Here is a 14017-nt window from a genome sequence, read left to right on the forward strand (position 1 = left end):
TGTTCAAGTTGTGAGGGGTAACCCTCAAAAGAACAATCTCATGCATAGCCTTGAGAACCTAAATGGTTATTACCATTTATCACAAAACATCATGCAAAGAGTCAAGACATGTAAACTTCCTTCTCTGTTTCACATGAATCTTCAACCTAGTTTGATCCACTCACAGTGGTTTGCTCTTTCACATTTTCTCATATTCAACAAGTTTACAATAAAAGAAAATTTTTGATACTCACCTGGGCTGTGAGAGTTGTGTATGGGTTGTCAAGGCCACCTGGGATTTGGTACTGCTGGGCCATGTGTTGCACTTCTGTCACCAGAGAAATTATTGCTTGATATTCCTTGTCTGCCTCACCCAGAGTCGCCTTGAACTGGTTGTGAGCGTCGATCAATCCCTGGATCTCCTCAATGGTATGAACAATGAACATGTCCACAAGGTCTTCACATGCCCCATCCAGCCAGTTGTTGAAAGGCTGCAATAATGAGGCAAAAGATGTATCACACAGCAAATATTTAGCACAATCTGAATTCTGCTACACTGATGTGTATACATTACTTGTTATTATTATCATTATACTTGGTCACCATTTCCTGCATCAGTGAGGCAGTGCCAGGAAACAGATGAAGAATGGCCCATCCACTCATATACACATGTACATGTGTATATATGTATAAAACTATGTAAGTATATGTATGTATACGATGAAATGTATAAGTATGTATATGTGCATGTGTGGGCTTTTATGTATATACATGTGTATGTAACAAAAAGTGGTGAAATGAGGAGTGAGTATTTTGAAGGTTTGCTGAATGTGTTTGATGATAGAGTGACAGATATAGGGTGTTTTGGTCAAGGTGGTGTGCGAAGGGAGAGGGTCAGGGAGAATGGTTTGGTAAATAGAGAAGAGATAGTGAAAGCTTTGCAGAAGATGAAAGCCAGCAAGGTGGCAGATTTGGATGGTATTGCATTGGAATTTATTAAAAAGGGGGTGACTGTGGTGTTGACTGGTTGGTGAGGATATTCAGTGTATGTATGGTTCATGGTGAAGTGCCTGAGGATGGGCAAAATGCATGCATAGTGCCATCATACAAAGACAAAGGGGATAAAGGTGAGTGTTCATATTACAGAAGTATAAGTTTGTTGAGTATTCCTGGGAAGTTATATGGGAGGGTATTGATTGAGAGGGTGAAGGCATGTACGTAGCATCAGATTGGGGAAGAGCTGTGTGGTTTCAGAAGTGGTAGAGGATGTGTGGATCAGGTGTTTGCTTTGAAGAATCTATGTGAGAAATACTTAGAAAAACAGATGGATTTGTATGTAGCATTTATGGACCTGGAGAAGGCGTATGATAGAGCTGATAGATGCTCTGTGGAAGGTGTTAAGAGTATATGGTGTGGAAGGTAAGTTGCTAGAAGCAGTGAAAAGTTTTTATCGAGGATGTAAGGCATGTGTAAGAGTAGGAAGAGAGGAAAGTGATTAGTTCCCAGTGAATGTTGGTTTGCAGCAGGGGTACATGATGTCTCCATGGATGTTTAATTTGTTTATGGATGGGGTTGTTGGGGAAGTGAATGCAAGAGTTTTGGAGAGAGAGGCAAGTATGCAGTCTGTTGTGGATGAGAGGGCTTGGAAAGTGAGTTGGTTGTTGTTCGCTGAAGATACAGCGCTGGTGGCTAATTTGGTCAAGAAACTGCAGAAGTTGGTGACTGAGTTTGGTAAAGTGTGTAAAAGAAGAAAGCTGAGAGTAAATGTGAATGACAGCAAGGTTATTAGGTTCAGTATAATTGAAGGACAAGTCAAGTGGGAGGTAAATTTGAATGGAGAAAAACTGGAGGAAGTAAAGTGTTTTATATATCTGGGAGTGGATTTAATAACGGATGGAACCATGGAAGTGGAAGCGAGTCACAGGGTGGGGGAGGGAGCAAAGGTTCTAGGAGTGTTGAACAAAGTGTTGAAGGCGAGAACATTACTTCAGAGAGCAAAAGTAGGTATGTTTGAAGGAACAGTGGTTCCAACATGTCATATGGTTGCAAGGTGTGGGCTATAGATAGGGTTGTGTTGAGGAGGATGGATGTGTTGGAAATGAGATGTTTGAGGACAATACGTGGTGTGAGGTGGTTTGATTGAGTAAGCAATGAAAGGGTAAGATAGATGTGTGGTAATAAAAAGAGTGTTGTTGAGAAAGCAGAAGAGGGTGTATTGAAATGATTCGGTCACATGGAGAGAATGAGTGAGAAAAGATTGACAAAGAGGATATATGTGTTAGAGGTGGAGGGAACAAGGAGAAGTGGGAGACCAAATTGGAGGTAGGAGTGAAAAAGATTTTGAGCGATCAGGGCCAGTGTATACAGGGGGGTGGAAGGCATGCAAGGAATAGAGTGAATTGTAATGATGTGGTATACCGGGGTTGACGTGCTGTCAATGGATTGAAACCAGGGCATGTGAAGCAGCTGGGGTAAACCATGGAAAGTTTTGTGAGGCCTGGACGTGGAAAGGGTGCTGTGGTTTCAGTGCATTACACATGACAGCTAGAGACCGAGTGTGAACGAATGTGGCTATTGTTGTCTTTTCCTAGTGCTACCTCGCGCGTGCGCGGGGGGGGATGGGCGTGCCATTTCATGTGTGGTGGGGTGGCGATGGGAATGGATGAAGGCAGAAAGTATGAATATGTACATGTATATATGCATATGTCTGTGTATGTATACGCTGAAATGAATAAGTATTTATATGTGAATGCGTGGGCATTTATGTATATACATGTGTGTGTGGGTGGGTTGAGCCATTCTTTTATGTGTTTCCTTGTGCCGTCTCTCTAATGCAGGAGATGGCGATTAAGTATAATAAATGAATATAAATTATTATTATTTTATTATTATTATTATCATAATTATTTTTTTTTTTTTTTTTTTTATACTTTGTCGCTGTCTCCCGCGTTTGTGAGGTAGCGCAAGGAAACAGACGAAAGAAATGGCCCAACCCCCCCCATACACATGTACATACACACGTCCACACACACAAATATACATACCTACACAGCTTTCCATGGTTTACCCCGGACGCTTCACATGCCTTGATTCAATCCACTGACAGCACGTCAACCCCTGTATACCACATCGCTCCAATTCACTCTATTCCTTGCCCTCCTTTCACCCTCCTGCATGTTCAGGCCCCGATCACACAAAATCTTTTTCACTCCATCTTTCCACCTCCAATTTGGTCTCCCTCTTCTCCTCGTTCCCTCCACCTCCGACACATATATCCTCTTGGTCAATCTTTCCTCACTCATTCTCTCCATGTGCCCAAACCATTTTAAAACACCCTCTTCTGCTCTCTCAACCACGCTCTTTTTATTTCCACACATCTCTCTTACCCTTACGTTACTTACTCGATCAAACCACCTCACACCACACATTGTCCTCAAACATCTCATTTCCAGCACATCCATCCTCCTGCGCACAACTCTATCCATAGCCCACGCCTCGCAACCATACAACATTGTAGGAACTACTATTCCTTCAAACATACCCATTTTTGCTTTCCGGGATAATGTTCTCGACTTCCACACATTTTTCAAGGCTCCCAAAATTTTCGCCCCCTCCCCCACCCTATGATCCACTTCCGCTTCCATGGTTCCATCCGCTGACAGATCCACTCCCAGATATCTAAAACACTTCACTTCCTCCAGTTTTTCACCATTCAAACTCACCTCCCAATTGACTTGACCCTCAACCCTACTGTACCTAATAACCTTGCTCTTATTCACATTTACTCTTAACTTTCTTCTTCCACACACTTTACCAAACTCCGTCACCAGCTTCTGCAGTTTCTCACATGAATCCGCCACCAGCGCTGTATCATCAGCGAACAACAACTGACTCACTTCCCAAGCTCTCTCATCCCCAACAGACTTCATACTTGCCCCTCTTTCCAAGACTCTTGCATTTACCTCCCTAACAACCCCATTCATAAACAAATTAAACAACCATGGAGACATCACACACCCCTGCCGCAAACCTACATTCACTGAGAACCAATCACTTTCCTCTCTTCCTACACGTACACATGCCTTACATCCTCGATAAAAACTTATTATTATTATTATTATTATCATTATTATTATTATCATTATTATTATTATTATTATTATTATTATTACCATTATTTTCACTATTACAATCAATATTATTTTTATTATTATAATTCATACATATCCCTGGGGATAGTGGAGAAAGAATACTTCCCACGTATTCCCTGCGTGTCGTAGAAGGCAACTAAAAGGGAAGGGAGCAGGGGGCTGGAAATCCTCCCCTCTCGTTTTTTTTAATTTTCCAAAAGAAGGAACAGAGAAGGGGGCCAGGTGAGGATATTCCCTCAAAGGCCCAGTCCTCTGTTCTTCACGCTACCTCGCTATCGCGGGAAATGGCGAATAGTATGAAAAAAAAAATTCATACATGTCTGTATCAGAGACATTTGTAGAAATGGCATCATTTGCTCATATCCACTCTCTAGCTGTCTAGTGTAATGCACCAAAAGCAGAGCTCCCTATCCATAATGAGGCTCCACAAACTTTTCCAAGGTTTCCCCCGGTTGCTTCATTTGACTTGGTTCAGCCCACTGACAGCATGTTGTTCCCTGTATACCACATCACTCCAATGTGTTCTAAACCTTGCAAGCCTCATACCCTCCTGCTTGTTCAGGCCCATCTCCTTGGCTTCTCCCTTTTCCTTGCTCTTTCCACTTCTGATATGTATACTCTCTTGGGTATCCTTTCCTCACTCATCCTCTCCATATGCCCAAACCATTTCAGAACACTGTCTCAGCTTTTTCATACAACCTCCTCTTACTACCACACCCCTCTCTCTCACCCCACCATTTCTTATTTGATCAACCCACCTTACATCACCCCATCTTAAATCACATATTGTCCTCAAACGTTTCATTTCCAACACATTCACCCTCTTCTTTACTTTTTCTCTAGGTGCCCATGCCTTGCATCCATACAACACCTTAAACACAGTGACCTCTTTTTGCATACATTTCTCAATGCACTCAAGACTTTTGCCCCCTCAACCACCCTATGGCTTACTTAACCTCCCATGGTTCCAATCATTGTCATATGCATTTCCAAGTATCTAAAAGACTATTTCCACCAAGTTCTCTCTATTTAGATTTACACTCCAAAAAAACTTGTCACTTTTCATTGCTAAACCTAATGACCTTGCTTTTGTTCACATTTACTCTCAACCTTCCTTTCACACACTCTCCTGTACTCAGATGCCAGCTTCTGCAGGTTCTCACTTGAACCCACTGCCAGTACCTTCTCACTGGCTAACAAAACCCGACTCACTTACTAGACCCACTTCCCCCAAATCAGACTGTATCCCTGGTCATCTCTCTAAGACCCTTGCATTTGCCCCCTCATCATCTAATCCACAAACAAATTAAAATGTCATGGTGACATCACACACCCCTGTTGCAGACCCACATTCACCTGGAACTACTCACCATCCTCTCTTCGTATTCAGACACATGGCTAATTCTCTTGATGAAAACTCTTCACTACTTTAAGCAGCTTTCCTCACATACCATATATCTGCAACACCCTCATCACAGTATATCTATCAACCAACCCTATTATATGCTTTCTTCTGATCCATACATGCCATGTGAAAATCCCCATTTCTCGTTTTACTCCTCACACAGATTCTTTACCATAAAAACCTAATTCACACATCCTAGAGCATTCCTGACACCACATAGTTCCTTCTAAGTCTGATGCTCTGTGCATGCCACCATCCTTTCAATCGCCAGTCTCCCATAAAACTTACCAAACATATTCATCAGACCTATACCCTTGTAATTCAAACATTCACTTTTGTCCCACTTGAATTTATACAGTGGAACTAGAAAGGTATTCCATCGATCCTCAAGTACCCCAGCATGAGCCATGTATAAATTGAAAATACTAACTTAGCAATCATTAACACTGTCATCCCTATTCTTAAGAAATTTAGCTGCAATACCATCCACTCTTGCCACTTTGTAACGCTTCTCTGTTTAGCAGACCACTTGACATGAATCTCAGTTCCCAAACCTCAAAGTCCAAAACAGCCCATATCTGCCACTCTATATCTACAGATTTAAAAGTCCTTCAAAATACTCATTATATCTCTTCTTCAATTCATCTCTGCCAGTTACTACTTCCCAATCTGCTTCATTTACTAATGTTCCCATTAGTTCTCTTTTTCTCCTCATACTTTTGACCTCTTTATAAAACATCTTATCCTTCCTTAGGTTTGCTGATATTTGCTCACCCAAATTCTCAATTTCCCTATTTTTTCAGCTTTTGACCCTCTTGACCTTCTGCTACTTTCTCTAGAAAACATTCTGATCATTTGAATTCCTTTTCTGCTGGTAATGCTTGTGCACATCACTTTTCTCTTTCACTAGCAATCTAACTTCTCCATCCCACCACTCAGTACCCTTTCTCATATGCCTACATCCCACATTCCATATGACACGCACTTTTCTAGCACATATAAACATTGCTTCCCTGAATACCTTCCATTCCTCGCAGACCTCCCAAGTTTCATTTAATTTCACCCTTTTCCAACCTTCATCTAAAATTTTCGGGTATTTCTTCACACAAGACTGTTTTCTAAGTTTACTCAACTTCATCACCTACTTCCTATCCACAAACTTTCATCTTCACCATTACTGTACTATCATTACTCAAACTATAACCTAAGAGAAACAGTGAATATATTTGCAGAATACAAATATTATCTTAGTACATACCGCAGCTCTCTTTGCAAACTCAAGATGGAGTTGGTCAATCTTCTCGAGGAGCTTCTCTGTCTCTTCTAGTGCATTCCTACGAGATGTAGTGAGAGTACCAAGACGATCCCACTGATCGCAGATGGACTGACAACGGGCATTGATGGTCGCAGAGTCATAGTAGTCAAGAGCATTCAGCTCTTGAGCAATGGCAGCAATTTGCTCAACGCGATCCTTGGGAAAGAGAAAATAGAAATTGTGAAAAAAGTGCACAGCATGACTTTTTATATAAAACAGGTGAAAAATACAGATTGGTTTGTAGATAAGGGCAAGGTAGTTCACCTGGTGGGCTGCTAAGTCTGACTCAAAGGCCTCGTGCTTCTTTTTAAGAGCCTTAAGTTCATTAAGCTTGCAGTGTCTGAAGTCCTGACTCTGCAACATTTCCTCCTTGCCAGCAGTCCAGGACTCGTGGATCTCAGCCTTGTGCTTGAATTTCTTAGCCAGATGTTCAAGACGCTCCAACCTGAGTATGAGGTGCATTGTAATACCCAAAATAAATGAAGCAAAAAAAAATGTGCATGTATATCACTCATGCCTCCAACACAGTTTTGCATCTCCTTTATGAATGCCACATTGTGACCATCACCTTCAACTTCCAACCTCCAAAATCTACCAATACTCTTATGAAATTTCTATATAGCATCTGTGATATACATTTGGTCCACTAGCCACATGGAGGTGGCCAAGAGCCGATGAAAACTAATAACTGTTAACTGAGATTTCTTGATAAATCACAGTTTAAACAGCACTGGATTATTGTTGTTTGTGTATCTAACCCTTAAATAGCAGCCAGCATGCTTCCATCAAATAATGTGCATTTATGTAACTATGGCCCACATTAACTTTCCTTTCTTTTCTTCTTTCATGCCTGTTCACTGTTTCCCATGTTAGCAAGGCCTCATTACTCACATCTACTTTCTAGCTGTCATGTGTAATTTACCAAAACCACAGCCCTCTATCCACAACCAGTTCTCAAAGACCTCTCTGTGACTTTCTCTGCTTTAGTCCATTGAAAGGACATCATCCGATTTATACCACATTGCTCTAATTCACTCTACCCTGTGCACACCTTTCCTCCTTCTGCAGGTTTAGGTCCCAAGCACTAAACTTTTCTAAGTAACCTACTGAGGCCTCCTCTGTCACCAAGTTGGCATGCAAAAATTTTGCTCTCCTCAGTACCCCTACAACTACCATTATAAAAGCCCAACCATCAACTTGCAGATCATGAATTCATAGTGTCCCCCCTCAAAATAAAAAAGAAAGCTGGATAATTTAAATGATACGGGGAACACTAATGTATCAGTGAGTGAGGGATGCAGAGAAGAATAACATGAGAAATGTGAAGAAATAAGTGACATACAAAGTGATTTTAGAGGATCACGTCAGGTAACGTCAGGTAACTCCACTACCCTCATGCTTGTTGAAAAAACTATGTCACACCCGCAACTAATTTTCTCTTTATGTAATCCTACATTGATGGGGGATTCTGGTAACAGAAAGGTGTATATTCCAAGAAAAAATGCTTTCAATATCCTCTCCACATTGCCAGGAAATCACCATAATCACATTTTAGTCAATAATATTTTGATATTGATATTTACCATCAATGCTGTTCCTGCATATGAAATAAGAGTAGATAGTGATGCTAGGCTCAAGATAAAGAAACAATCACAACTTTCAATGTCGTCCCCATACATGCAAGTCAGTGTCCCTCACATTGATTTTTATCATAAGGAATGTAATATTTCTAAATATATTTATGTTATTTACTACCAATGCTCTGCCCATGTATGTAATAAGATTATGGTACAAAAAGAGGGTTATAAGAAACAAAAATCACCCATGTTCTCCAATCTTACAGGGAGATGTGAGATATATCATAACATCCTCCTCCTCCCCCTCACTCTGCACTAGGCCAAGCCAACAAAAAAGTGTTGACATGACCATAAACATTATTCCTTACTTCTGAATGCTAATCTATCATTTCTCCACCAGGAAGAGATGTTACCGTGAGACACAAAGTTTCAAAAATAATTACAAAACTTGGAATAAAGCATTGCCTTGCTAAGTCTTCTGTGTTTTTTTTCTTTTTAACCAGTCTAATATTGCAAGAATATTATCAAGTAGTCTGCTTTATATACTTTCTGGGTTAAAGTGAAGACAAGATAGTATTAAACACATTAAGAAAATTATTGTACACTTTTCTTCCAGGTAACTTTAAGAGCAATCATTCCTCACCATGGAAAGAACAGAAACAAAGGAGAGAAACAATAAACTCACAACAGCTTTTTGGGTTCCTATTTTAAACATTACTCTAATAAAATACAACCACTGGCTACTCTCTGACTAATAACAGAATCATCTCATTTTTGCTAATAAATTTTTTTCAAAAGTATAGCAACAAATTTACTCCAGACAAAATGAGTACATTCTTTTTCTTTTTCTTTCAAACTATTCGCCATTTCCCGTGTTAGCGAGGTAGCGTTAAGAACAGAGGACTGGGCCTTTCAGGGAATATCCTCACCTGGCCCCCTTCTGTGTTCCTTCTTTTGGTAAATTAAAAAAAAAACAAGGGGAGGATTTCCAGCCCCCCGCTCCCTCCCCTTTTAGTCGCCTTCCACCATTCGTCAAAGCTCCCTGAAGCTTTCCTCTCTCACCAATCCTTAGAGTTACCTCTGCTTTCATGATTCCAATTGCTTCCTGTTCACTCCTAGGTATTTAAAATATTTCACTTCCTCCATGTTTTCTCTCTTCCTCCAAGTTCTCTCCAATCATGCTCAAACTACAATAAACTTGTCTCTCTGCACTGCTAAACCTAATAATCTTGCTTTATTCATATTGTATCCTCAAGTACGGTGGGATACACGAGAAGGATGAAGAGCAAATCCAGAGTTATGGTACAGAGGAGCAGCAAATGGAAAAAGTGCACATATGATAGAGAAAGGGAGCAGTATGATTACCTACCCACCTAAGGATACTACTATGAGGCCATGCTAACATATAGCACTCAGCAAATAAAGGGAGGACAAGGAGGAGGAAGTAGAAAAGAAAAAGAATGAACATGGGTACTATATATGACCCTAATGAAAATCATACTTTACCCTAAGAGAACAGGTATATTGCAACTTCAGACTAACATAACCTGGAACTTAACTAGTAGGAGACAAAAAATCTAAAAATGCTAAAATGTTATTGACATAATTTGGATGATTTCTCAAACTTAATTTCATAAATTTGTCAATTAAGATGAATAAACCTACAATACTGTACATATGACATTCAAGCTTTAAAAACATGCTTTAAATAAATTCTAAAATCCACCATTTCTAGCTGATAGAGACCTGAAAAACAATGCTGGACTTACTGTAGTAATGCCTTTTCAGGGCAAATTCTGTACCAAAAAGCTACAAAGCAAAAAGGAAAAGATGCCAAGTGTTTGATGGAAAAGGAAGGTGAAGGACTGAGACAATGACAACGGGACATCAAGAGCAAGAATAAGCACTGATATATCAAGTGTTAGGAAACCAATCTGAAAGAAATTTCATGGCATATATAACAAAGTATCAGAAGCAATACCTCATCATTTCTGACAGCAACCATTCTTCAAAAGATTTCTCACAGCCTTCAAGATTCTTCCATGCATTGGCAATATCGGTGACACTTTTGCCTTCCGAGGGAAGGTATGCAGGACGGTTGGAAAGACGAAGTTTAGTCTGCGGAAAAATAGAATTTCAAGAAATCAAAAAATAATTCTTAAGCTAAAAAGAATTTCAAGTAAAGTATTGGACAGTATATACATAAGTTCTTTGTCTACCACAATTTTTCCAATCATGATTTTGAATAATGTATAAATAAGATTTTACCAATCAACACAATCAAGTTCTGAGTCTCAAAGATTATCTATGGTACCACCAAATTGTTTGGTACATCAAGTGAATGTCATATGAACATGAGCTGCTGGAGCCCAGTTCCACAGTCCACTAATTCTAGGCAAGAGGATAATAGGAGCATTATAACCAGATGGTATTGCTCGCGCAAGCACCAGAGTGGCATAGCTGGATGATGCTTGAGGGAAGTATTGAGGAGGTGACATCAGGGATGACACACTACCATTAAATTATTACTTCACAGTTTTGCACACTGATTCCTTACACTTTTATAGAATTACCACGTTTTTGAAGCATAACATGCTTATTCTTAAACTTTAATCATTCATTATATAACTTAAGGTATGTCTCTCAGGAGGTGCTCTCTCTATACCTCCATTTCCCATAGGCCTTGTACCTTGCCAGCCACGGTTTTGCTAATCAATGGGGGTCTTCCTTGAATGTAACCCCTGTGATTGGCAAGAGACTTCTGTATTCTTATGCTTTTCCAGCTTAGATGATCTAAAGCAACCAGCTTTATGAAATCTTCCAAACTGACTTAAAGACTTGACCACTCTCCCTCTAGTTCCTGCTTCTGGGAGTTCTTGGTGGTCCTTGAGTGCAGGAGTGGTAAGCAAAATGAAATGTCTGGTGAGACTCGCTGAGACTCTGGTTGGGTGGTTGTGCAAGTTGAGGATGTTGAAAGAATACATTTGGTTAATGTGCATTCCACTATGGGGATCTTGGGGTGGAAGTGATGAGCCATACAGGTTAAAGGGAGTTGAAATTTTCACACACATAGATGATAGGGTGTTGATCAGATTCTGTGGTTGATATGTGTACCACCTTTGTCTATGCTGTATCATTGCCGATACATGAAAAGGTGTATGGTCTCAGTGAGGTCCATCTCACTCCAAAGAAGTCCATCATTTTCCTGCTCCTATGCAGAGTGTGGCCTTCAAAATGCAGGAGCCCCCCCAAAAGTGGTCCTGAGACTGTATAAATAATTATATGTATAAGTGATATTAGACTCAGCCTGAATACGGTTACAGCACAAATGAAAAGCCACCTTTGGTGGGGCAGTATCAAAAAGCATACACTATCTCATCAAAGAACTGCTTATTTCAAAGGAAACCAGATTCCCAGCTATAGGCAGCAGTGCAGCTTTGGACTGTACTGGGATGATTATAAATAAATGTATAAATGTTATATTTACTACTGTTATGTAGTACTGTATACAGACTTTAAAAAAATCATAGCAAAACAAACCTGAAGAGTGTTGAAGTTGGTCTCCAGCCTTGCTTTTTGTTCCACACGTGGAGGCTTATGGTTGCGACGGTAAAGACGGTACTCTTCTAGCTTCTTCTGCAGATCTGCTAGAGTGTTGTCCTGCTGGCGGGCCTGTAGCCAGGGCAAGGTGCGACGGATCCATTCCAGCAGGTCGGAGGTAAGGCGTTCGTATTCCTCCATGAGGCGCTCGTTCTCCTGGTTAACCTTCAGCACCTTGCAGATGCGGTTGGCAGCCATCTCAGCCTAGCAAAGCAAAAAGGTTGTTTGCTTAAGGAAATCTATGTTCAACATGAAATCTTTGTAAAATCTGACATAACCTGAAGATGATCTATGATCTAATGTTCGACTAGTAATAATTTCAACAACTGTGGCCACTGCTTATCCAATCCATCAGTGAGGATCTTCACACAAAAAAAAAGTATTTATCATTCCATCTGACCAAAACCAAGTCATTTCACTAATAAATCACGAGGGTTAAAGGAAGTTTTATTTAAACAACTTTTAAACTATATATTTCCAACATTTTAGCAAGTAGACGAAGCACAGTACTAAAGCACCAATGAAATAGTTCTGCATGTTAGGTGGTACCACTTAAGTGAAGCATAGGTTCCCTACTTTCAATACACAAAAAGAGTTATGAAAATGCAATGCATAGGTTCACTATAGTTGTATCAACTCATCTGAGCAAAGAGTGGGTGAATGTAACCAGAATCAGTAATATATTGCTGTGGGATAAACTCAGTGAAAATCTTGTCTTACAATAAAATACATAAATTTCTAAGACAAAGTGTTTTAATCTACATCTTGCCATATGAAGCATAATCATCTGCCACTTTTATTATATAATGATCTTTGACATGAGTTTTATTAGCTAGTCTGAGATCTTGGTATGAGTATTGGTATGGTTTTATTATCTAGTCTGAGATCTTGGTATGAGGTATCATCAATCATCAATCCCTATTATACTACAAACAATAATTCAACACACCCCAGGGCCCTTCTTACTCACAATAACTACCACAATGAAGACACACAACATCACTACACTGTATGACCTATGCACACACAACATCTCTACACTGTATGACCTATGGTCCTACCCCTGGGTGTAGTCGACTTCCCCAGTGTTGTCCGTGTCCCTTCAAGACTCAAGAGACTTCTGAGGTAGGAATATGTATTTCTTTTTTTCATAATTGATCACCGTTTCCCGCATCAGTTAGATATTGTAACGAATAGACAAATAAAGGCCGCATTTACTTACATCCATTCTCTACCTGTCATGCGTAATGCACCCAAACCAAAGCTCCTTATCCACAAACAGGGCCCACAGACCTTTCCATGGTTTACCTCTTACATTTTACCTGCCCTGTTTCAGACCACTTACATGATGTTGACCCCAGTAAACCACATCATTCCAATTCACTCTATCCCATACATACTTTTCACCCTCCTGCAAGTTCTCATGTTCACTCCCAGGTATCTAAAAACTTCACTTCCTTAGTACTTCCTACATTCAAACTCACACCCCAAGTAACTTACCCCTCTACCTTGTTAAACCTAATAACCTCGCTTTTAATTACATTTACTCTAAACAAAATGTGCTGTGAGGTGGTTTGATCGAGCAAATAATAAAAAGGTATGAGAAAGGTGTGGTAATAAGACAAGTATGGTTGAGAGAGCTGAAGAGTGCACTGAAATGATTTGGACATATGGAGATGATGAGTAAGGAGATGTTGGAAAAAAGGAAATATGTGTCAGAGGTGGAAGGAACAAGGAGAATGGAAAGACCCCATTGGAGATGGAAGGATGGATTGCAAAATATTCTACATAACTGGGGCCTGAATATGCAAGCAGGTGAAAGGTGAACTGGAGTGATGTGGTAAACAGAGGTCAATGTGCTATCAATGGACTGAACCAGGGCGTAAGAAGAAGTGAAAGATAACTATGGAAAGGTCTGTGAGGCCTTTCCCATGTTAGCAAGGTAGCACTTGAAACAGATGAAGAAATGATATCATTCACTCACGTCCAC

At 40.1% G+C, this 14017-nt stretch overlaps 1 protein-coding gene across 3 annotated transcripts in view; it reads right to left on the minus strand.

The window, feature by feature from the left end:
* Positions 1–14017, minus strand: part of Actn (alpha actinin) — a 196195-nt gene that overhangs the window by 23256 nt on the left and 158922 nt on the right. For all 3 annotated transcript variants that reach the window (XM_071662192.1, XM_071662193.1, XM_071662194.1), the window contains 5 exons: positions 11968–12231; positions 10409–10545; positions 7115–7295; positions 6794–7006; positions 234–470 (listed from right to left, as the gene is read on the minus strand). In XM_071662192.1, the coding sequence (XP_071518293.1) occupies positions 234–470; positions 6794–7006; positions 7115–7295; positions 10409–10545; positions 11968–12231 (1032 nt within the window). The remainder of the gene's footprint in view (positions 1–233; positions 471–6793; positions 7007–7114; positions 7296–10408; positions 10546–11967; positions 12232–14017) is intronic.

The sequence above is a fragment of the Panulirus ornatus genome, chromosome 5 (assembly GCF_036320965.1).
Source record: "Panulirus ornatus isolate Po-2019 chromosome 5, ASM3632096v1, whole genome shotgun sequence".
Classification (NCBI taxonomy): Eukaryota; Metazoa; Arthropoda; class Malacostraca; order Decapoda; family Palinuridae; genus Panulirus; species Panulirus ornatus.